Source organism: Taeniopygia guttata, chromosome 12, assembly GCF_048771995.1.
Source record: "Taeniopygia guttata chromosome 12, bTaeGut7.mat, whole genome shotgun sequence".
NCBI lineage: Eukaryota > Metazoa > Chordata > Aves > Passeriformes > Estrildidae > Taeniopygia > Taeniopygia guttata.
In genome coordinates, this window is record NC_133037.1 from 3240480 (window position 1) to 3263920 (window position 23441).

Genomic DNA, 23441 nt, shown 5'->3' on the forward strand with positions numbered 1-23441 from the left:
ATATCAGATATTTAAATCTAGCTATTATACATGAAACTTTTCACAAAACTTTCATCACAAAATAAGACTGTTTATTTCTCCGGTGTATATTAAGTTAAATTCCTTGCCAAGGATCATGGCTTGGTCACACACTCCTTGCACAAGTGGGAAAGATGCATGAAGAAGGTTTTGTACCTGTTTTCAAGTACCTGGAGCCACTTGTGTGCAGTGTGTTCACTGGTGCTCAGTCTGGTCTGTGCGTGCCTGTCACAGAGTTTGTAGCTAGTTGTGGTAGGTGTTGTACCTTGCTGTGCAAAAACACCAGCTAGCAAACAGATTTGACACCGGATTAAAACTACTGCCCTACAGATCTTTATATACCAATTTACTTATATGAACCTTCTGAGAAGTTTTTTGTGAATGTATTAACACATCGACCTCTGTAGCAGATTTTATTTCCCGTTACTGCTTTTCCTTCTGCATGCCTCTGAATTTCCTTGCTCTGTTACATCTGCAGCACAGTTGGGACTGAGGCAGGGGGATGGAGCCCTGCGAAGTGATGGCCAGGTGGTTCAGGATGTATTCCTGCGGATCTCCCTGGAAATATTCACAGATATATACACTCATGCTCCGTGCTGAGAAGGTGGATTGGATTGTCTGTACAAAGACCCGGGTGGACAGACACTACCCAGGTGCTTCGAGCTGTACTTTCCCCCCTGGCCATCGCTGGGGAGGTTTAGGAGCAGTGACAATTGCCGGGTGACATTCCCAGCGCTGCTCCGCGCTGCCGGCAGAGGGAATTGCTCGGCAATCCCGTGTCCTGCTGCCTTCCCACCTGCAGCTGATCCCAGATCCTGATGTCACTGACAACAAAGTGAATAAAAGATGTGCTCTGTGCGTTGTGCTAGTAGGGAAGTGATTAAATTTTAACCACGTAGTTGTGATCTAATTCTCGCTCGCTCACCCGAAGGACGCTGACGCTTTGCGGAATAAAAAAAACCCTGTGGGAGCAAATAGAAAGACATGTTGACTGTCATTTCTATTTATACCAGCACACTTCCACTTGCTAAGCTGCTGTGCATGTGATGGGGGGAGGAATTTTAGAGGGAGGTGATCAGGTTTGTTTTTGGCCAGTGTTCTGAAGTGGGAAGCAGATGCTGCCTGCAGCAGCACACCTGGGGCCAGGTACGGTCTGTGTGAACCTGCTTGGATACAGCAGTGGCTGTGGGAATAATTCCTGATCCTGCCAAGTTTTTGTGCAGTCTGGGTTTGGGGACTGTCAGTGAGTCACCTTCAGGAGTGCAACAACCAGGACAGACTGAGACAGCACCCAGTCACCAGTGTTGTGATTGCTCAGGGGCTTGCTCAGTTTTTGTCGTGCAGGAAAGGTGGCAGAGAACCTTTGCTACTTGCTGACATCTCCCGACAGATGCAGGACAACATTCTTTAAATACATGTCCTAAAATCAGTCCCAGGAACAGTTCCTGCTGATATCTGAGATGACTGAACTATCCAGTGCTGGCTGCAGGTGCAGATCCCTGGCAGGAGTTTGGGTTTGGGATTCTGTCAACCTGCAAAGTGCTGCAGCCTGTGTGAGTGCCCAGTGCTCCTCATTAAATATGGAAGTCTTTTGGGAAATATTGTTGGAATACCCTCAAGTTTCCACAGAAGTGAAAGGTGCATGTAATCCCGTAAAACCGGGATTTCTAACGTAGCAAAACCTGAATTATTTAAGACTATAATCCCTGATTATTCTAGAATAGAAATAACTGTGCAAAATTGTTTTAACAGGGGTCTACTTTGATTTCTCTCTTTTGCAAGACAGGAGGGAGGGAATTCTATAGCTTGTGGAGCACATCCAGATAATTATATGTCCCTACAACTATAAAAATATGTCCTCATGTAACCTACACACAAGAACAATCACTTAAAATTTAACGGTGAGGGAGGTGAAGGATCACTGCCATTTAAAATTACAGAACATAGAAGATAAAAGTTTCAAAATCTGCCAACAGTAGAAAATGTCTCTTACAGTGTTTTTTTGTGTCACCCATGTAACGCTAATATCATGTGATAAGGCATTGCTATTTAAGAAATCTCAGACAAAATTTGCATAACTTGGTTTTAGGGACTATTGAGCATCATTACAAATAAATCTCCTTAGCCTTATTTTTTTAAAGTTCATGACTCCAAGATGTAGGAATTCAGAAGACACTTGAAGGAATTAATAATAGTACATAACTGCACTTTCTCTATCAGGCCAAGAGCTTTAGTGTGGCTGGGAAATTAATGCTTCCATAAATTACAATTCCAGAAGGTCCAGTACGGCTGGCTCCGTAAGTCCTCTAACAGTGAGCACAAAGAGGATCAAATATACCAGGGCTCAGGCTTTATCCCTTCCTCATCCATAGATAATTCAAAGAGATCCTCTTCATTAAGGGCTTTGGCACATTGCCTACAATTTCTTTTGGGCTGCTGTGAGCTTAATGATGCAGAACAATGGTCTTCCCTCTTGTTGAGCACTTACCTTATTGTACCTTTAATCACATAATAAAAACCAAATTAAGACACCTCGTCATTAGAGACTGTTGTAGCTGTGCATGTCAATGCTTTGTGCTGCAAGTGCAAAGGGGGCTGTGGCAGCTTGGTGCAGAGCAGTGTCACCACTGATGAGCAGCAATGTCCCATCTTAGGTGTGTCCCAGGGTTTGCTTCCCCAGCTGAATACAGCATATTAAATGAAGCAACATGCACTATTAGATTTTTGGGTGTCTGGTTAAATGAGAGTCTTCAGAAGACAGTAAAAGTTGTGAAAACAGAAGGAGAACGGGGAAGAAAGAAAACCAGAAAATTGGGAGGGTGTTTAACACCAGGTTTCTGATGTGCTTTTCTCAATGTCATAAACTCCTGGCCAAACAATAACACAAATAAGGGCTTTTCCCTTTGTTTGAAAATTCCTGAGGGACCAAAAAGTAAACTCCATTGAAGGAAACTTACAGAAGAATGAGTTATCTGAGATAGAGCTTTTGAGAGTGCAAGACAGAGTAGAAAAAGTTAAAGCCTGCAATCTAAGGAACTTTCTTGGTCCTTTTTCACACTAAGCACATGTTGCCCACAGTATGGAAGGTAAACACAGAGTGAAATCATTTTCTAAATGGGCACAGTGTTTTACAGAATCCTCACAGCATCACAGAATGATTTGGATTGGAAGGTACCTTCAAGATCTTGTCATTCCAACCCCACTGCCATGGGCAGGGACACCTTCCACTGGAAGAATTCCCAAGGATGTCAGTATAGAATTTTAAATCACAGATGACTCTAAACTTGCACGGGCAGTGCTCAAAACTGTTCCCTGGGATTTAGGATGATGGAGTGCACCCAGCGGGAAGAAACCATGAGAACAGCCCATCCAAAGTGGCACTTGCAGCTGAGAAACCCTGAGATGAGTGAGCACAGAGCCCAGCCCCTTCCTCCAGGCTGAGGACAGGCTGGCAGGAAACAAGCTCATGTTGCTGCTGCCCTTGGTTCAGCTGAGCCGAGGTCAGAAGATTCTGCTCCGTGCTTGTTGAGCTGGCACCCCTCACAAATACTAAAGTTCATATATAAATAAACAGTTGTTGCCATGATCCTGCAGCGTGTCGGAAACTTGAAAGCATCACTCACATGCTCCCAGCCTGGCCCATCCCTGAGACACAGAAAAATGACACTGTTGGTAAAAAACAATACTGGGCATGCTGGATTTGCATTTTAAACCAAACTGAGATGCTCTGTGGCCAAGGTTATATAAGCACCAAGGTCAGAGACAAATTCTGTGCTAATGAGAGGTCAGCAGTGTTGAGGAACAAGCCAACACTGTTTTCCAGTGGCAGCTTCCATGGCATCGCCTGCAGGGCACTGTTCTCCAGCAGAACTCCCACACAAAGCTGCTGCACTGAGCTAATCACCAGTGCAGGTCCCCTTGCATCAGAATTCCATTTGCACGTTCAGACTTGAGAAAATGAGACCAAAGTAATCAATCAGTAAGAAAAGCCTAATTCAAGGAAACAGCCTAACTAGACTTAAACCTACTGAGCAATGATGTTATCCTAAAGCAGGGCCAAAGTGAAGCTTGCCAAAATAAACATTCAGCTCAAAAAAAACCCAAAAAAACCCAACCTAATCAAAACTGTAAGATTTGGAAAACAGAAATAATTGCCTCTGTACATATGCCTTTCACACCCTCAAGTTTAATTGGGTAGCCAGAGAATTAGTTGCTCTACATTTCTGTAGTTTTCCATGTTAAGACCAAAGTGGTGGTGCCAATTATAGGGAACTGCTCTACTTGAAATACAGTGTATGGCTTCAAGTGCTCTGTATGTGCAGCCTGTGCTGCAGCTGAAATTAAAACTCGTGCTGAAGTTTGATTCTGTCGCTTCAGTACCATTAAACTCGACCTCAATAACAGTCGTGAACCTATCACACTTACTTCAAAGTAGTCATGTGTTTGCTTAAACAAGATGTTAATTCTGAGGGCTTTGTTCTAGATGGGGTTTTCTACTGCAGAATTAGTTCAGCTGTAGAAAAACTCTGCTTGACAGACTGGAGACTCATAATCTTCAGAAAACTGCCCTTTAATGATCGTGGCGCCTGTCTGTGGCTCACAAGTCCCCTTTCCTAATTAGACATTTACCAGAAACTGGCAATTGAAATTTTCCTCTTCACTTGATGATGAATAATGCAGTGCCTCTGTTAGGATTTCTCTGGAAGATATTCTTTATTGTGAATTTAGAGGGATATTTTGGCCATTAAAGGAAAATAAACAAGTTCTGATACGAAATAAACAAATGCCTAATGGTCACCTGTGATATAAATACCTAATTTGACCTACTTTGCATGTGAAATGTCTCAGTGCTGCATAATCTTCCTGAAATCTACAGTGCCTTTCATCTTTACAGTGGGCAGATAAAATGCTCAGCCATAGCATGGATTTATTAGGATTTTTTTTTAATGATGAATGATTGAAGGGATGAGTTTTGTGATGCTTTACACTTACACATCTGTTTAATGCTACAAAGCAGGTGGCAAGAAGTCACAAGGGAGAAGGCACGAGGGACAATCACTCTGCTCTACTGTCACATGTCAGACATGGGCTGGGAAAAAAGGAAACATATGGAGTAATGAAAAAGTGCAGATTCAATAAATGTGGGGGGTTTTGTGTACATTAATAATGGAACAAAAGGTCAGGCTTCATTTTCACTGGGACAGGACAACTCTCCAGTTACATGGACACTGGGATTGGTCCTTGCAGAGATTTGTTGGGTAAAGGGAAGCAAATCCAGCTGGAACTTGGGCACAAGTTGGGGATTTGACAGGAGAGAGTGAGAATAAATAATATCAAATATACATAAACATTAAATATTACAATACTCACTAATTCAAGCACTGACAATTGAAGAAAAACTTCCTATTAATATGGAATATCTTCAGGCAAAAAGCCAGATTCCACCATCCAAAACACAAATGGTTAGAATCAGGCACTGTTTTCTTCCACGTGTCCATCCAGGGATAATCCTGGGTAGGGGCACAGAGGTGATTGGACATGCTGTCCACTGGCATAGGAACTGGGCACTAATACATCAAAATTATCCCAAATAATGATAAAAACTACACACAGAAGTGCAACTAGAGGGTTTTTTGCAACTTCAGGCCAATATTCTGTACATTCTTGCAAAGTGAAAACTGAACATTTCAGAGAAAGCAATCATTCATATGTTGGGAGATCACAGCTGATAACTTTTAAATTTGGCCAAGGTGCTTCAGAGTTCAGCAGGAGCTCTTGCATCTGACCTGATGAATCTGTGTAACTGCCATCAGTTCAAGGCGCAGGAAAATGCAGGTGTTTTTGTCAGTGTCACACTGTGAGCACCCATGGCCATGGCAGCATGGAGGGAGGGGGTGCTGAACTCCCTCCTTGTGGGAATCCAGGGCTTCCCTCTGGCTGCCCTGGCAGGTCTGGGACCCTGGCAGGGGTCAGGAACCCCCCTGGACAGAGCCCCCAGAGACACTGGCTGTGATCTCTGTCCATGGAAAAAGAGTTTTCAATCTTACAGGATGAATTACAAGCTCTGAGTGTTTGATATAAGTAATAATTAAGTGTGACACGGGTGCAAAAGTAAAATTTTAGGATTCTAGATTAGGGGTTCAGAGGGGACAAGATGGAGGAAATTGGGTGTGTCTTGTCCTTTTTCTCCTTCTTCATGCCCTCCATGTTTCACTGTGGTGTTGGCATTTTTCTGTTGGTTCAGGCTGGGGACACACTGTCCAACGTAGGTGACAGATATTGGCACGTTATTGTAAATCCAGCACAGGTAGTTTGTGGTATTTAATGTTTGTACCATCCCACTGAGGGCAGAGCCCCACACGCTGCCCTGCAGGACAGAGCTGCGGCAGGGCAGCAGAACATGTTAGAGATAAACAGAATAAACAACCTTGAAACAGCACAGACCAATTATGGCTTCTGCTTTGGCAGCGGGGCTGACAGACAGAGAATTTCTACAATCTCAGAATCACCAATACCCACAGATTCTGACACCTCCTGAGGTTCATGTTCTTCAGCCAGTTCAGCTCTGCCCGTGGAAGTCCCAAGGTGACAAAGCTCCTGAAGCAGAAGGGCTGAGAAACCCTCTGGGATCTGTCACTGGGTTCCTACAGAACAGCACCAGGTGTTCTTTCCATCTTTCCTTGCAACCAGCTTCAATAACCCTCTTCAGCACAGGTGATCTTCAGAGCTGTCCAAAATTGCCCTTTCCCTGTCCTGCATCTCTGAGGCATTTGTGGAAGAGGGGAGGCATTGGGAAGATGGACTTAAAAGCTACAAACAATGAGCAGCAGCGTGAAAAACGGGGTGCTGGGAATCAGCAGAGTGCCTGGGTGGTGGGATGGAAGGTCTGGGTGCTGCTGTGCCCTCTGTGACCTCAGGCAGATCACTCACTTGCCCTGTGCTTCATCTCCTGGAGCAGTCTCCAGAGGCAGCACTGCCCTGTGCTTGTGCTTGCACAGTCTGATATGCTGCTGAAATGATATCAGGATTATGTGAAGTTCTGCTCTCTACACCAGAAACTTGCACTACTCTGATTTTAGCTGAGGTAATGGTGATAAATATTGCCTTACCAAGCTGTGAGCACTGGAAGGCCATAGGCGGGGGGGGAAGCTCCCTCCAAATCTGTCTTTGACCATTCCCTTTTTCTGTGGGAGAAAGGTGCTGCCTGCAGGGGCCTTTGCTGTGATTCAGGACAAGAATTGTTTCTTATGCTACTCAAATTCAGCTTGAATCCACGTAACATTGCACCCTCATCTAACAGGGTTTTAACTTCTTCATGCTGTTCACTCTCATTGTGTGTTATTTTAAACATAAATATATAATACACAGATTTTTGCAAGTTGTCATTCATAAAAATCTGTAATTTGCTGCACTAGATGAACACGTAGACATAAGATTTTTGCCTCTTGGGAAAAAGCACGTGTGGAAAAGGCAAGAGCATTTCCCAAGGAGCCACACTGGAGGTGCAGTGCTAGAGATGGACAAAGCAGAGGATGTGAGAAAACGGGTAATTACACTTGCTGAATCCACTCATTAGTAATTCATGGTTATTTATGGCTCATTTGTAGCTCACTCAGAGATCCCATTGATTGGCCCCCTCTGGGGCACACTGTAGAAATGGCAGAGAGGGGCATGAAAAGGGGAAGCCTCTAAACTTCTGGCTGTGTTCTAGGTGGACCTGGGTTATTAAGCTGTGAAAAGACACACAAAAGATCACTTTAAAAAATGAGGAAAAGCATTTCTGCCCTGATACAAAGCCATTTAACACAATTAATGCATATTTAAGAGAAGAAGGTCTCCAAGTAAACTTTGCTTCTAGTGAAAGTCCAAGAGTCTCAGAAGCCCCAGCACTGCTCTGTGTTTTCATTGAAGCAAATGATAATATTCCCTGTGGTTTCATGTTGAGTACTGATCCACAAGAGCAGAGCCTGAGAACCCAACCAAGAGCATCTTAGTATGCTACAGACAGTCCTGGCCCTGCCTGGGCAATACCTAAATGTGCTAATTACTAGCAAAATAAAAATTCCTTTATTTCCAGGCTCTTTTTCCCAAGATTTTCCATTTGCAAGTTAACGGTTTGGAGAACAAATGTATTCTGTGCTCTTAAGGAAAAGAATTTTTCCTTGGTCTGGACTGTTTTGTCATGGATGGCTCACAAGGCAGAAGGGAAATGCACACACATGGAAACAGTCTATTACTAAACAATATCATTCTTGTGTTCTGAAAAGGCGGGAGACTGTACATATGAGGGAAATAAAAGAGGGATTAGATGGATCTGCAAGAAGAATTAACCTGTATTTTGAACCTTTTTTCTCCAATTCCTGGGGAAAAGGGGGGTTATAAAGTAGGCTTTTTGCTGCTCTTGCTTCTATAAAGATCTTTAAAGTTGTGCTGCTTTTTCTTAGCATGCAGACTCTTTAAGAACTTGCTAAAGAAGTGAATCAGACCATAAAGAGCATTTTAAATGGAGCACAGGCATCTGTAGTCTAACAGAACTAGCATTTTTATAGTGCACTTCCCAAGGATTTGCATGAATTTCTACAAATAAAAGCTGCTTACTCATTCTTAGGCAAAAAAGTTTTTTTTTCTCTGTGACATTTGTGAGGCATAGAAGAGCCAACAAGCTGCACAATTCATACAAACGTTTGTCATTCATGGCATTGAACTCACCGAAATCTAAATTAATGGGAAAAAAATAATTTACTGAAACCCATCTGGTTTCTGCTGTGTGCTCCCAACACCCAGAATACAATGCTACACACTATTGCTTCAAAAATAAAATACAAAATAATTATAACTAAGCTGTTATGCACAGGGATCTTTGGCTTTCTCAACTTTTCAGGGACTACTTCCACCAGTGCCTGAAGTCACTCTTGCAGATGATGTCAAAAGAGAAATCACCCCTGCTGGGGTTTCCATAAGCACTGTGTCAAATGGAAAAAATCAGAATTGGTGGCAACCAGAAAGAAGTTCTGTCCACTTATAAACAAATGACATATTTTGACATACCTGAAGGCCTCTAATTTATGTCTGCCATTAAGAAGTGGCAATTAATTAGCCTTCTCTTCCCACCCAGAGAAATAAAGCATGTAAATCACTTACCTTGCTCAATAATTAAACAGCAGCTATTGATAAAATGACATTTATGTAATACAACCGTGTCCTATCCTGCCTCATACCTCAAGCAAAAATAAAAATGTGATTTCTAGTAACAGAGAACAATTCTGTCATCCCATCCTTGGCTGCAAACTCCCATTGCCTTGCACAGGAGCTCCAGCCTTGCCCTCCCAGTGGGAAGGCTGGAAGGCTTCAGTGCCAATTCTGACCTCAGGAAATTAGCAGCTGAACAGTGGCACTTGGCTCAGGAACTGCTGGAGGATCCCAAACCTCTCAGCAGAACAATTGTTAAAGGAAAAGCACATATATCAATATAAAAACGTGAGAAAATCTGTCCTTGTAAAAGGTATTTCACTGTGACGTATCTGGAATTAATAGAAGGAGGAGATTTCAACAGGAGGGATGCCAAATGCCTTGCACAGCTCCAGCAGAGAGAAGCCAATGTAGATCCAATCCACAGTGTATATTACACACTCACAGCGCTGGAAAATGATATGGAAAGCTATCTCCTAAGTGAGGTAGAGCAAATTCTTCACAAGCCTAAAGAGATATGAGGGGTTTCCCTGTTTTTTTGGTTTTTTTCTTGTTGAGAGCATCACTGCTCACAAATCATCACTGATTTATTTGTTTTTTCTATTTAATATGTAGCTACCAACTGAGGAGATTTGAAAACAGACTCAGGAAAGTATTTGGGTCTTACCAACTCTGCACCCCTCAATATCCTACTGCCTGTTTTTACCCTTTTATCTCCAAGGTAGCATTCAGAAGTTTTTTTGCATGGCTCTGAGGAGTCTGATCTCAAACTCTACCCACATATTTGCTGTATTCACACCTCCTAAGCTGTCATGGGATGTACCTCAGCAATTCCACCTGATGTTTAGGGTTCCTCAGTGAAGTTCTGCTGCTTCCATTTGGGGCCAGAAACAGCATATTAGATTTTTTCATTCTTTTTTTCATGTTTATTTTTCTGTTTATTTTAATTCCTGTTTATTTTTCTGACCATTTACTTCTTGGGTAAAGGAATTAATGAGAGCTCCATGATCAAAATGAGAGTTTAAGACATTCTTCTGTTTGTTTGCTGGGGTCACCTGTTTGGATTTGTGCCATGGCTTCCCCTGTTCTGCCTTTGGGTATCATCTCTCATTTTCTCAATTACAAATACACATCTCTTCTACCTTAATAGACCATGGCAGAATTTTCTTTTCCATTATCTGAGTTTGGCCATGGAATGCTGGTGGCACACTCAACTTCTTGATTTGCTGTTAATGTCCTTTCTCAGTCAGAGCCTGAGCTGAGGCATGGCAAAAGCCAAACACCTCTTGACTCCAGTGAGCATCAGATCAAGCTCAAATGACTATTTTATTTTCATTCCAAGTATTAAAACTTCCAGGAGACACAGACCTCCAAGACAGGATTATGCCACCTTTATCTATAGATTTCTTGCTGCCTCTGTAGATTTCTTAGTCCTCTCTCCAGCCTAATTAGTGCTGAACAACATACAGTGCATACTATAAAATAAAATACTGTAAATGCTATTTTGTTTCATAACCATTGCATAGCTTCTATTGAAAAAAAAAATCAAGTATGCCTTCCTTATTTACTGTCTGCTGTGCATACAGAGTATTTGTGTCCCTGCCTCATGCAGCCACTATCCGGCTGCGCCACAAATTTCACCCAAGTCCATTCAGCTCAGTTTAACTCCAGTCACTGCATTTTGTCTACAGCTTTCTCCATATTCAGTATATTTCCAATGCTAAGAAGGTCCAAAAGCTAAGCATTTCACCCTTGCAGACAAGTTAATTTATCCATCCTTTGTGCCATGAAAGATCCCATTGTCTCTGTCACATGGCATGTTCCTCAGAAATTATGCATATTTGTCGTTTTTGGCAGTCTTCTGAAGCGTTCATGTGCATGGATTTTTTTTTTTCTGTGTTATTTCAGATGTAACTGTTTATAAGGAAAGAAATTGCTGAGCACAATTCAGCAGCATTAGGAATAAAGTATAGGAATATAAAGCCCCTTTTCTTTTTAACAAAGCAAATCGGTACAGATTTATTAATTTCTTTTATTATGTATTTATTGGCTTTTAACCACTGGGAATTATTATTTGTCAATTGTAACAAATTTTCTAGATAGAAACCAAGCATATTAGTATCACCTATTTGCTAGAATCAGGATTAGTCACAAGTACTGACTCAACACAGACACCAGAAATCAGGCCATTGAGATCATCCCAGTATATTTCTCTTCTGCATCATTTCTGTGCTGCTAAAAATAAAATTCCAATACCTGCTACTTTTTCTAGACTAAAAAGCAATTTATCTCTGTCATGCACAAGCAGACTGGGGAATTACTGCTTGTTATTATCCAAATATTTAGCACTGCCTTCTTTATTTCCCTGTAATGGAAAATTATATTATTGGTGTGCTGAGACAGGAAATGCTTAAAAAATGTTTAAACAAAAAGTAATTGCAAACTATTCACTGCTCAGTATTTACCACATATTATGGCACTTACTGCAGGTTTTTAGGAACCAGATTCAGAAATGTAATTCCCTGCTGTAAAGCACTTTTAAGCGTATTTTTGTGTCACTCTGTGTTCTTTCATCATTTGTTGGGCAGTTCTGACCACGTCTCATAGATCAGCATCACCACGGTGGCCAAGGCTGCTGATCAGAACAGGAACCTGCAGAGCTAAAAGGATTCCACTCAGCTGGGGTTTAGGAATCATCTCTTGTAAGGGATCCACAGACTGACCCCAAAACCATTTGTCATGTGGACAGCTACTGTCCAGAGGATTGTTTGTCTAACATGATGTGGGTGCTGCCACAGCTCATAGAAATATTAACTCTTAAAGACAAAACCCTCAACCATTTCTTTGGAGTGGGTTAAGAAACCCATAACAACAGCAATACAGTGATTTATGCTTCCATTTCACTGTAATCATTGCCATCCTATCAAACCCATCCTTTAAAATCATATACACATCAAATATAGTTCTGCTTGTAGAGTAATCAATTTACCAACTGGAAGCTGAATGCCAGAAAGTCACAAACCTTTTCTACAGAAGGTCCCTCTGCAGCAGGAGAGGGTTTAGATTAGAATTTAGCTGGCTCATCACCCCAGTTCTAAAATCTGGCCCCATGTCCTCTTCCTGGCTGTGCAGCACCTTTTCTTTTCATTGCATTATCAGCTTGCAGACAGCACAGTCAGGAAACTACTTGGAAACAATTCCTGTAGTAAGAATTTATGACACAGTGCAGCTACTACAGCCTGTTCCCTGCATGACATCAACCTGTCCTTGAAGTTATGATTTTTTGTGTAAGAATTGCATAGGAGAGCACAAAGAGGATGACAGACCATGGATTTGCAGAAATAAAAGTGTCCTAAGGAACCAAAATTAAAATGCAGGCCTGTACTGAACTGTGTGTAATCCTGGTTCATTACAGCATTTGGGAATTAACTGGAAATCTGTCCTTTGCAGGATTTTAACAGGTTTTACTATGAAGATGGAGAAAGGATCTTCATGAATAGTTTCCTGCTCAAGAGTTATTCTGAGCACATTTCTGAAAAACATTATACACTGCAATTTAGATTCTTTTGTTCTGATTGCTTGTTGGGTTTTGTTGTACCAAAAAAAAAAAAAAAAATAGGATGCACACAGTAAAATGTGCAACATTTAATTTGCAGCAAATAATAAAACTCAAAGCATAATCAGCATTTCCTTTTTCCAGAGAAAACATTACGCTGAACCTAATTTTACAGCTGTACAAACTGTTTTAAAGTAATCTGCTCAATTGGGCGAGTTAATGATATTTAATTTGACCAGGCCAAACTTTCCATGCTGTGCATTACTGGGAGCAATGTACAGTGCAAGTGTTTGTGTGATGTAAATGTCATGCTAACACCTTCCCCTCTCAGCTGGCTTCACAAAAATCCTGGTGTCATCACCTCTCTAAGGCAAACTCAAGATGACAGCAGGGAAAAAGTGTTAGTTGCACAAGGTAATTCAGCAGGAATTTAGCCTTTTCAATCTATTCTGCACTCAAGTTAACCCTTTTTATATCAGCCAGCTTTTGCCCTGGGCAATATGTTAAATATGGGCTAAATTCAGTTATTGTGCTGAGTAATGTTCTTGTTCACGTGCCCCACTTTAATGTGACTAAGCGTGGATTATAGCTGTATTTACTGCAGTGTGTGAATTCTCTGCTCAGCCCCCCAGTTCCATGGCCTGGCATGTCTCCTGTTATTTATATCCACTACTCTAAAAATGGAGTTTTTTATTGCTGTGACTGAGTACTACCATCATGTTTCATCTAAAGAATTGTTTATCAGACACAAACACATAGTTTTGTAGTTTCGGTTTTGTTCAGCAAAAAGGTGAAGAGTTTAAAAAGCAAACCAAAACTAGAAAAACGCCCAGAGAATCAATAACTTGTTGTGTTTGAACAAGGGCTGAGGGATTTCTAATCTGCAAGAAACAAATGGGGTGCTGGTTTGTACTTCACCTCAAAGAGCAAGCCCAGTAAAATCTATCAAAATAAAAGGCAGAGCAGAGGATTTGTAAAGTTACTGTAGTAAAAAGGGAAAGTGAGAGATGCACAAGGTTGTGGGGATGGTTCCTGGCACTGGCTGCTCACACCTTGGTGATGCCTGAAGAGGCTGACCCTGAAGAGAGGCTGGAAAGAGTTAAAAGAATAAAGTAAGGATTTATTAAAAGGCCTTCAAAGGATACACCTTAGGCACTACAAGAGCCTGGCCGTGGTTCTGCCCAAGATGGACACTGTGTCATGAGTTTTTATACTTTTAAAAGTTTTGGTCCATTTCCACATTGGAGTTCATTGTCCAATTCCAGCTCTAGGTGATGCAGTCCCACCCTCCCAGTTTGCTTTCCTCCATTCCTTGTTGTTTGCACTTTTTGGGCTGAAGCTGCAGCAGTGTCCTTGGTTCTGGGGCTGGAAAAGGATTGTTGTGTGTGCCTGAGCTGTGAAGAGAACTTGCTAACATTTAATATGAAGTTTGGAGTTCTATACCAGTGCAGTGCAGAGTATGGAAATACGAACGCTAAAACTCGAGGCATCATTGGCATGGCTGGGAGCTGAGCCTGGGTCCCTGACAGCTTTGCTGCTTTCTTCCTGCAGGTCAATGGGAAGGATTTATCCAAAGCCACGCACGAGCAGGCGGTGGAGGCGTTCAAAACCGCCAAGGAGCCCATCGTGGTGCAGGTGCTGCGGAGGGCCCCGCGCGCCAAGGCCCACGAGCCGCAGCTGGTGGACGCGGCCACCCAGACCGACATCACCTTCGAGCACATCATGGCCCTCAGCAAGATGGGCTCGCCCAGCCCGCCCGTCCCCGGCCTGGACCCCTACCTGCTGCCCGAAGAGTAAGTGATGCTCCTTGAGCCCCAGAAGTCTTGTGTTCCCTCACGCGCTGGGTTAGAAGGAGTTCACAGCTTCACCTCACTCGCTGGTAAACGTGTCCTCCCAAAAAGTAGCCAGGATTCATCCACCACTGAGCCATAAACCTGTACTCCCAGAAACATCTAAATATCTACTCCCAAAAACATGTGAACATCTACTCCCAGAAACATGTAAATGTGTACTCCCAAAAAGTAGCCAGGATTAATCCACCACTGAGCCATAAATGTGTACTCCCAGAAACATGTGAATATGTACTCCCAGAAACATGTTAACATGTACTCCCAGAAACATGTAAATATCTGGTCCCAGAAACATGTAAACATGTACTCCCAGAAGTAGCCAGAATTCATCCACCACTGTGCCATAACTCACAGGATTTTCATTTTTCCTACACATTAGCAAGACATTACTCACATGAGTAATGCCACTGAATCACCACATGGCCTCATAAAGCTCATTTTTTTTGCTGGTATTTGATGGATAAAGTTATTGCATTTTGTAATTCCTCTCACTGCCTCTTTGGGTTGCTTATGTTTTAACTTTATTTTTTATGGCTGCTATAAATTCTATAATGCTAAGAGCTGCTACATTCTGTTCCAGTGTATTAATTACTTTATTATAACCCTGCAGCGCTGTTACTCGAATAAGTTATTTTCTGGGACTAAAATTACTTACCAGTGTTGTCGTGGATGTTTTGGAATCAAATTTTAATTATTGTTAATGGTAATTTGATGCTTTTGTACTTACAAATACAAATGACAATTATCTCCTGGCGCACACGCCCCCCGCCCTCACATGCTGTTGGAGAGGAAAACAGCTCCCCAAGGAGCCCCTGCAGATTGCCTGTCATCCTGGCACAGGGAATGGGACTATTCCTAGGGCCTCGACACTGCACCTCCCAACCTCAACTGCACTAGGGGCTTTTAGAACCTCTGACTTCCCAACTGCACTTAGAAAATAGCAAAGATTCATTCCTGATGAATCATTTAGGAAAAAATTCTTCCCTGGGAGGGTGGTGAGGCCATGGCACAGGTTGCCCAGAGAAGTTGTGGCTGCTCCATCCCTGAAAGTGTCCAAGACAGTTCCAGGCAGGGGTGGAATGAGATTTTCCTTAAGGTGCCTTCCACCCCAAACTGTCCCACGATTTTATCATTCTGTAATTTAGGTTGCAATGCACCTGCATTATTCCACCTTAGCCCTAGCAGCTCCATATTGTTCCTTAATTATTAACCCCAGCTGCTGGATCACCAGGTCTCCTCCTCTGGCCCCTCACAGCCTTTCTCATGCCAGGGCCACACTCAGCTCTCTGGCTGTGCTGTCACCCAGCCCATGAAAGCAAAGTCATTTATTCCTCGTGTTTCCTCTCACTTCTCCCAGTTCCATTCAGATTAATCTCATCTGCCTCTAACAACTTGACTATCCTGCCAATTAGCCTCAGCCACTATCTAGGTAACAAAGAATTAAAGGGAGTTTACTTTCACTGCAGATAAAACAATCCAGCACAGAAAACAGTGATCACAAGAGCATCACACTGCTTACAACTTCCAAAGTAAAGGCAGTGGAAGTGTGGGAGAGCTCAAGCAGTAAAAAGCAGCAGGCTGTCCTCCTACAATACATGGAATTTTCATTTCAAACACTTACTGGGGTAAGTGGTGTAGCTTATAGAATTAACCACATGCAGCTCCTCAGTGTGGGGGTCACTCCATCATCTCCTCTACAAGCTTGGAATGCAATAACAAGTTCCACTGAAGTCCTGAGTGCTGTCCTAAAAAATACCTTTTTTTTTCCCCAGTCATCCATCTGTGCATGAATACTATGACCCAAATGACTACATGGGAGGAATTCATCAAGAAATGGACCGGGATGAGTTGGAATTAGAGGTACTTAATCTGAGTGACTATTTCATTTCCATATGCACCTCAAGGTGTTTGAATTGCATAAAGTGGAAAGACTTTTCAAAGCAGATCTTTGTGATAACATTGTTCACTAGTTGCTGATACCTTTATCAGTCCATTGAACTGTGAGCCAGGCACTGATGATCATCAGCTAACAAATTAACATAAATAATGAAGTCATTGATTCCTTTAATTAAGTACTGTGTAAGCGTGCTGATTTAAGCTTTCAGAAAATCTGAAGAGCTCTGCTGAGTGGCAGGACCTGTTCCACATAACCACAGTAAAAATGTGTGAGTTTCCCTTAAATATTTCCTGGCTGAGAAACAGATGTTCTTGATCATATAATTTTGACGTATGTTAAGTTTACAAGACAAGGCCAGGATAGATTTGCCACTATACTAAGCTGTTCCTCCCTTTTTCATTACTTAAGTGACATATGTATACATATGAAATTACAGATAATAAAAGTTGAACCAGTCATGAAAGTATGTAAGCCCTTTTCCCTGCCAAATTTTTAAAAATCACTTTTGGTTTTAGTGCTTGTATATCCCATCAGAAGTTCATCTTCATTTTTTTCATTCCTAATTTTAATAGGCTGCTCCCAACCATTCAAGGTACAGCACAGAAATTGTGAGGTTCTGCAAGACACTTAAACAGTACTGACCCGGTGAAATGTTTTTAATTAGTTGTAATAAATAGTAGCAAAGCATCCCAATAGTTCTAAATACAGCCAGCAATGTCTGACCCAGCTGATCCATCCAAGACTCAGAGAATATTTTATACCTTTAGCTGGCTTGCACTTCTGATTTCTTAGATCCTGGTCCTGCTAACACCTCTTTGTCACAGCAAGCTGTGCTGACCTGCCTGAAGCTCTGCTGAAATCAGTGCAGATTTATCAACAGCTTCAGTGGGAGCAGAGTTCAGTCCTTCCATGAGCACCAGGTTGTTTCCTTCTATAAAAGTGTTTGCAGGATCAAGGACTAAAACCCCATAAAAAGTTTGCAAGCTGTTCTCAAATTCTGCGGATCTGGTAGCAATTCATCTCTGTATACAAACGTAAATCAAAGGCAGGATAAAATCAAAGTGCCAGTAAAACAAATGCTACTTAGCAGACTTCAAGGCCTTACTTTTCAAACAAGGACCTTTTTTTCTTTTTCCTCTCTCTTAAATAAAAACAAATACAATATAGATTTCAGTCTCAAAGAAAAATGTAGAACAAATCAGTGTTTTTTATCAGTATCTTTCCAAAATCTACTTTTTAGGAAATCTAATATTGTCGATAAATTCTAATGCTTCTATTAGGAGGTCAACCAGTTGAGCTGAAAACAGTTTAAACACACGCACTCCAGTAGCCAAACCTTAATATGCCTTAAACCACAACATTAATAATTTTGACATTGATATAGTACTTGATGGCAAAAGGTGATCAGCTCAGTAACACAGGCAGATGAACATTAGGAAAGTCTCTGTAGCCTAATAGTATTTCTTAAAAACCACTAAAGATTCCTGTTCAAATTGTAAAGACTGTGATCAATGGGAAGGTCAAAGTGCTAACAGGGACTCAACTGGCTGGTTGCTTTTTTGTTTGCCTTTTGATAGATATGTTTTAAAAGACCACAAAGGCACTGTTTCATTGACTGCAGCAGGAATGTTGAAAGTAAGAAAGCCATCAAGTCAGCCTTCTGGGTTTCTATGTCTATAAAATGTGCTTTGAATTTAAATCAGAAGCTCCTCATCTAAACTTTTATGGTCTATAACTGACTGGTTAGTGATTTGTAACAAGCAAACAAGACAAAAAAGGTGAAATAGCCAAGTTCACAACAAACCTCCAATGTAAATATCCATAGCAAGGAATTTATGCTGGCACTATTGCTGAGGTGCCAAAATTGCATTCTCGGTTTAATCTCAACATTTGTCTTAAAATTGATGACTCAGAGGTACTGCCATATATTCTCTGCTACAAAAATAAATAAATACCATTTCTTTTCTTTTGAAGTTTCCATGCCACACGTAAAGAGGAACTAGATCGTGAACTCCTATTTTATTATAAATTAAAAGTACATTCATTCTTCATGGAGGCCCAGCTAGAAGTCATTTCAGGCTCATAAAGGAAGAATAATGTCACTCCAGGATTCCCCAGCAGTGTTATGCATTAATATGTTTATTCAAACAAGTCTGTCCAGCTGTCAGACACAGCCCAAGCCAGGGCTCTCTCAGTGGAACTTTCTCACATTACAAAGGAGAACATTCTACATCAAAAAGGGGCCTGTTCCCTCCCATTTGACTTTCTGTCTTCACCCTTCCCAATATGCAGCTTGTATGTAGGTCTTTCTTTCCAAGGAAAGAACTGAACTCAGCTGAATGGTTAGCTGAAAGTCAATGAAGCTTGGAGATGAAAATTACATTAAATGTTTGCTACTGCTGAGAAATTTCCCTCTGATACTCTCTCTCAGTCTTGGACAGAAATGAAGCATTCTTGTCAGAAGACTGAAGGGGGACACCAAATTCGTTCAAAGAGCTTTTTGCCCACCCAGTGCACAGCTCCCAGTGTTCCCAGCCTGAAACCACAACAGCTGATCAGCAAAAGATGAACACACTAAGCACAAAAAAGTGCTTCCAGATCTGAAATTAATATCCACTGCTTTTAGGAAACCATGAGTAAAAGCAGAGTGCCAGAGTTTCAAGCTCTCCCCTTTGCTGTACTTTGCTACTTTGGTTGAAACTTTTCACTTTTTTCACTTCTCCAATAATTTGTTTGCAAGGGAGGTGAGAGGCGACTCTGAACATGTGAATTGGAAGGCTCCATCACAGGCACTCTGCAATTTTTATTCCATCCTGGTTTACAAAGCGTTTCAAAGCATCTTTTATGTGAATATATTTCTTCTCTATGAAAACTCCAGCTCTGCAGGGAGTTGCACAGATCAGGAGCTTCTCAAGGCAGGGCTGTGTCTGGGAATACAAGGAGCTGCAGCCCGAGCAGGCAGTGATTGAATATGGAAAGGTTTAAAAAGCTTCACAGCTGTACTTTCTAACACAAATATTTGTATGTTCTCTGTTTGGAACAAACGCAAAAGTGGTAAAACATTTCATCTGGCTCACAAGGCAGCACTGCAAAGTTGTCCTGCCTCAGCTCTCTGGAGGTTTTCAGCCTGGCCTCAACACCTCGTGCCGTGTGAGAAAGGTCTGAGTGATGGAGCTCTGCCCATCTGCTTGGCAGAGAGCCTGGCATCCTCCAAGTTATCTCACTGAGCCATCCCAAACCTCTTTTCATCAGGGTGAGAAACACTTTTCTTCAGCCTTCCCCAGCACCACTGGTGATTAAGGCTAGTCCAGCCTTTATGGTCTGACAGAGTTCCCATCACAGAGCTGGGCTGCCACAGAAGCCTCCAGGTAGAATTCTACTTCTCCAGAGCAGAGAATTTTGGAAAGAAAATCTGTCTTATAGCCTTTTTTCCTTTGAAAAGGGAAAGGGTGGGATTCTTTTCCATTTACCCGTGTTGAAAACCACTTTGATATGAAAATACAAACATAAAGATTGCTTTCTTAGGTTCAAGAAAGCATGAGGAAGATTTTCCCTCCTGCTGTAACAGGGTCAGTTGCTAAAAGGTAGAAAGGGCCTTATGCAGTATAAAAGGAAATCGTTCTTTATATTTATTTCCCTGGCTCTGTTTTCTGTGTGAAACGTAGCAAAAGGAAGCACAAAAAAGGGGACACTGCTGGCTAGGTGTGGCAGAGGTCAGGACAGAAAAAAAATCCAGCACATCTTACAGAGAGAGGGAGAAGGACAGAGCACTGATCATGCAAGTTGTGGGTGAGGCTTTCTGAGTGACTGAACTATTCTTACCCACTGCTGTCATTTCACATCTCTACTGCTCATTTCTGTCTTGTTAGAGGAAGGACTCTGATTTTTATAAATTTGCAGGCAGGCCATAATTCTAAATCAGCAGTACAATAATTCAATAATCCTCTGCAAATGAAGGCTCTTCTGAGCTTATAGAGGTTAATTTACTATTATCACTTGCTCCTAATTCATTATGATGAGTGGTTGCAGGTATAATGTCACAGGGCACGTTCATTTCTTCTTGTCTTGCTGTAAATGCCAGATGGATTTCAGCAGCCAGCTCTGTGAGCCCTCCCTGGCTCTGCATTTGATGAGGAGCCAATAATCTTTCAGACACTTCTCGTGCACAGACTATTTTGAAAGAGCATCCAAATCCTCCTTTGAACATCTCTTAAAATGTCACTTTTACCTGATCTGAAGAAGCAGATTGGAATTATCTGCGAGTGTAAAAATTGTCACAGACAGAATTTTCACATTTATCATATTAACCCGGCCCCAGCACTCCCCCACTCTGCCTGCCAGCTGCTTTCTGGGGCTGCAGACCAGGTGTGCAATAACCTGTGTGTCCCTTCCACTGCCCAGGATGCAGCCCCTGAGACAAAACCGTGAGACATGGCAAGTCCTGTGGCACTGCAAACACTTTTAAACTCCTCCAGGCCCATATTAATTTTCCTCTGTTTAATTAATTCCTGGTACAATTACTCAAGCTGACATAATACCTGTACTTGCAGGTGCCAGTTTTCCATTTTCCCCTTTCATGTATTTCTGCATTACACAGACTTGCCTCTGAATATGGAAAATAACCTTTGCTTTGAAGACTCTGGTGTTGATTCTTCAACTCCAACTGGAATTGCACACTTTTATCTCTCAAATATTTCAAACCTTTATGATTATATTAAAACTTCATTGACGTAAAGACCTACAGAAAGCAGCTGTTCCTGTGTTTAAGTTCATAAAATTATAATATTTGGGTAGCATCAAATCCACTCTCTCTCTTCCTACCAAGGACTAGAGGGATTGTACTCAAGAGTAAGTCTGTCAAGTAATTACTCATAAAAATTCAGGTTTTAAACACCTGCTCTATAAATTTTTTCTGCCCTAGCCTTTTCTTGCTGCTTTATTTCTGTGTGTTTTTAAGCAACAGATAGCTCTTTACCTTTCAAAATATATATAATTTAATTTATCAGATGATTTATTACCTTCCAGTATATCACAGGTCACATCTCAGATGGTACAATTTAAATATAAACCCATTCATTATTTGTAATTATTATAGCCTTTATAGATGTACACTGTTGGAAAAATACCTATTGTTAGTAAAAACATGTGGCAAGTAAGAATGAAAATAACATCTTGCTCCCTCTTTTCCTTCCACTCCAAGAGTTTGTAGTTACTCAGGATCTATTTAAGCAATAGCCAAAGTCGCCATATATTTCTGTTTGGTTTTGTGGGGGTTTTTTAACATTATAAATATATTTTTTTCACTGCCAGTATGGCAAGCAGTAGAATGAACCACAGCACAAATTTCTTGCCATGTTTTCAAATCAATATAAAAGCATTCCTGGAGATGATGAAACTTTTTTGTTAAAGTATGCAGGGAATATGGTAATGGTTCTTGGCCTGAATTAGGCTCAATCCACAAATTCCCACCTCACCCCCAGTTCACTCCAAGGGTAAATGCAGGATAAACCCATTGACTGCAGTGACATTCTGGAGGATCAGATGAGATCAGAACAGAATCCACTTTGTCTCATCTTTCTTCTGAAGAATCTCATCTCCTCTCTAGAAAGCTCCAAAGCTTTAGAAATGTGAAGAAAACCCCACTATTAAAGCATTGTGTTCAAACCTTTAAGTAACAAAAGAGGGGGAGAAAAAAGCACAGCAGTTCACCATGGATACTATTGATTGAAACCACTTAAATACCAGCTGAAATGTCACTGACATTTACAGCTACGCTTCTTTGGGGGAAAAAAAAAAGAAATTACACATGTTGACAAGTAAATAACACGAGATTGCTGATCTTGGCAGCTGTCAGCTAGACATGCTGATAAATTATTCATATCAGCTTGTTTTATTGTCTTGCCCCTTCCAAATGGCACAGCAAGAGAGATGCCAGAAAGAAGGAGCTGTGTTGTCAGGACATCTCCTCTGGAATGGCAGTTCCAAGCACAAATAGAGGTGCAGGGTCTGCCCTGGGGCTGGGACAGCTCTTGGACATTCTGTGTCCCTTTGGCTGCTCCCACTTGTCCCTTCCAGCAGATCTGCCTGGCCTGAGGAGGAGCAGGACCTTGCCAAGCCTCACTCACACTTGAGGAGGTAAAAACACAGCTCCAGGTGCTTTCACACCTCTGTGTGTGCTGCAAACCCTTCCTCCCCAGGGCAGCATCCTCAGGAGCAGCCCTGCAGTCACAATCAGTGGGTTAAACACCTTAAACCCCCGGGATATCCCTCACAAGCAAAAAGGAAGGACTGAAAGGTGCCACAGGGATGCTCACCAGCCAGGAACATCCCCCAGCCTGGGGGTATCTCCATGGATTTTACAACCCTTCCCACCAACCAGTGTCACACAGAAGCAGCAAACACAGAAGAAAAATAAAAAAGGAAAATAACCCTCAGGAATTCCTTGTGGAAAAAAAAAAAGTGTAGAGAAGAACATACATTTTTAAGATGGGTTAAATGTCTCTGAGATTAATGAGACCACCATGACCTGCTGAAACCAAATGCTTGCAAGATACTGAAATGCTTATTATGTTTCTATTACCAATAGCAAATGCTTTGCTGACAATATATTGATCTTCAGTCACAGTTTTGAGAAATTTATTGTATGACTTCATGAAAATGATACAATTTAAAGTAATAGAGTATTAGTTTTTTCTGAAAAGCCAGAGAATTACCCTGCTTATTAGGAAATATGTATCAGCTGTGACAAATATTGAAATCATACTTTATAAGTATTTTCGCCTTTGAAGTCTTCGCACTACATGAAATATAGGTAATTTTTCTTCCTTAAGATCAATAAAAGGTCTATTTTCAAAATGACTTCCTATTGATTGAAGGGTCAAAAATGTCCCAGGTATTGATTGTCTGCATATAATCACGTTTTGCTCAGTAA

At 41.5% G+C, this 23441-nt stretch overlaps 1 protein-coding gene across 2 annotated transcripts in view; it reads left to right on the top strand.

Annotated features, from left to right (window-relative positions):
- PDZRN3 (PDZ domain containing ring finger 3) overlaps positions 1-23441 on the top strand; it is a 131189-nt gene that overhangs the window by 101276 nt on the left and 6472 nt on the right. For both annotated transcript variants that reach the window (XM_030283032.4, XM_030283033.4), the window contains 2 exons: positions 14315-14556; positions 16386-16473. In XM_030283032.4, coding sequence (XP_030138892.4) covers positions 14315-14556; positions 16386-16473 — 330 coding nt within the window. The remainder of the gene's footprint in view (positions 1-14314; positions 14557-16385; positions 16474-23441) is intronic.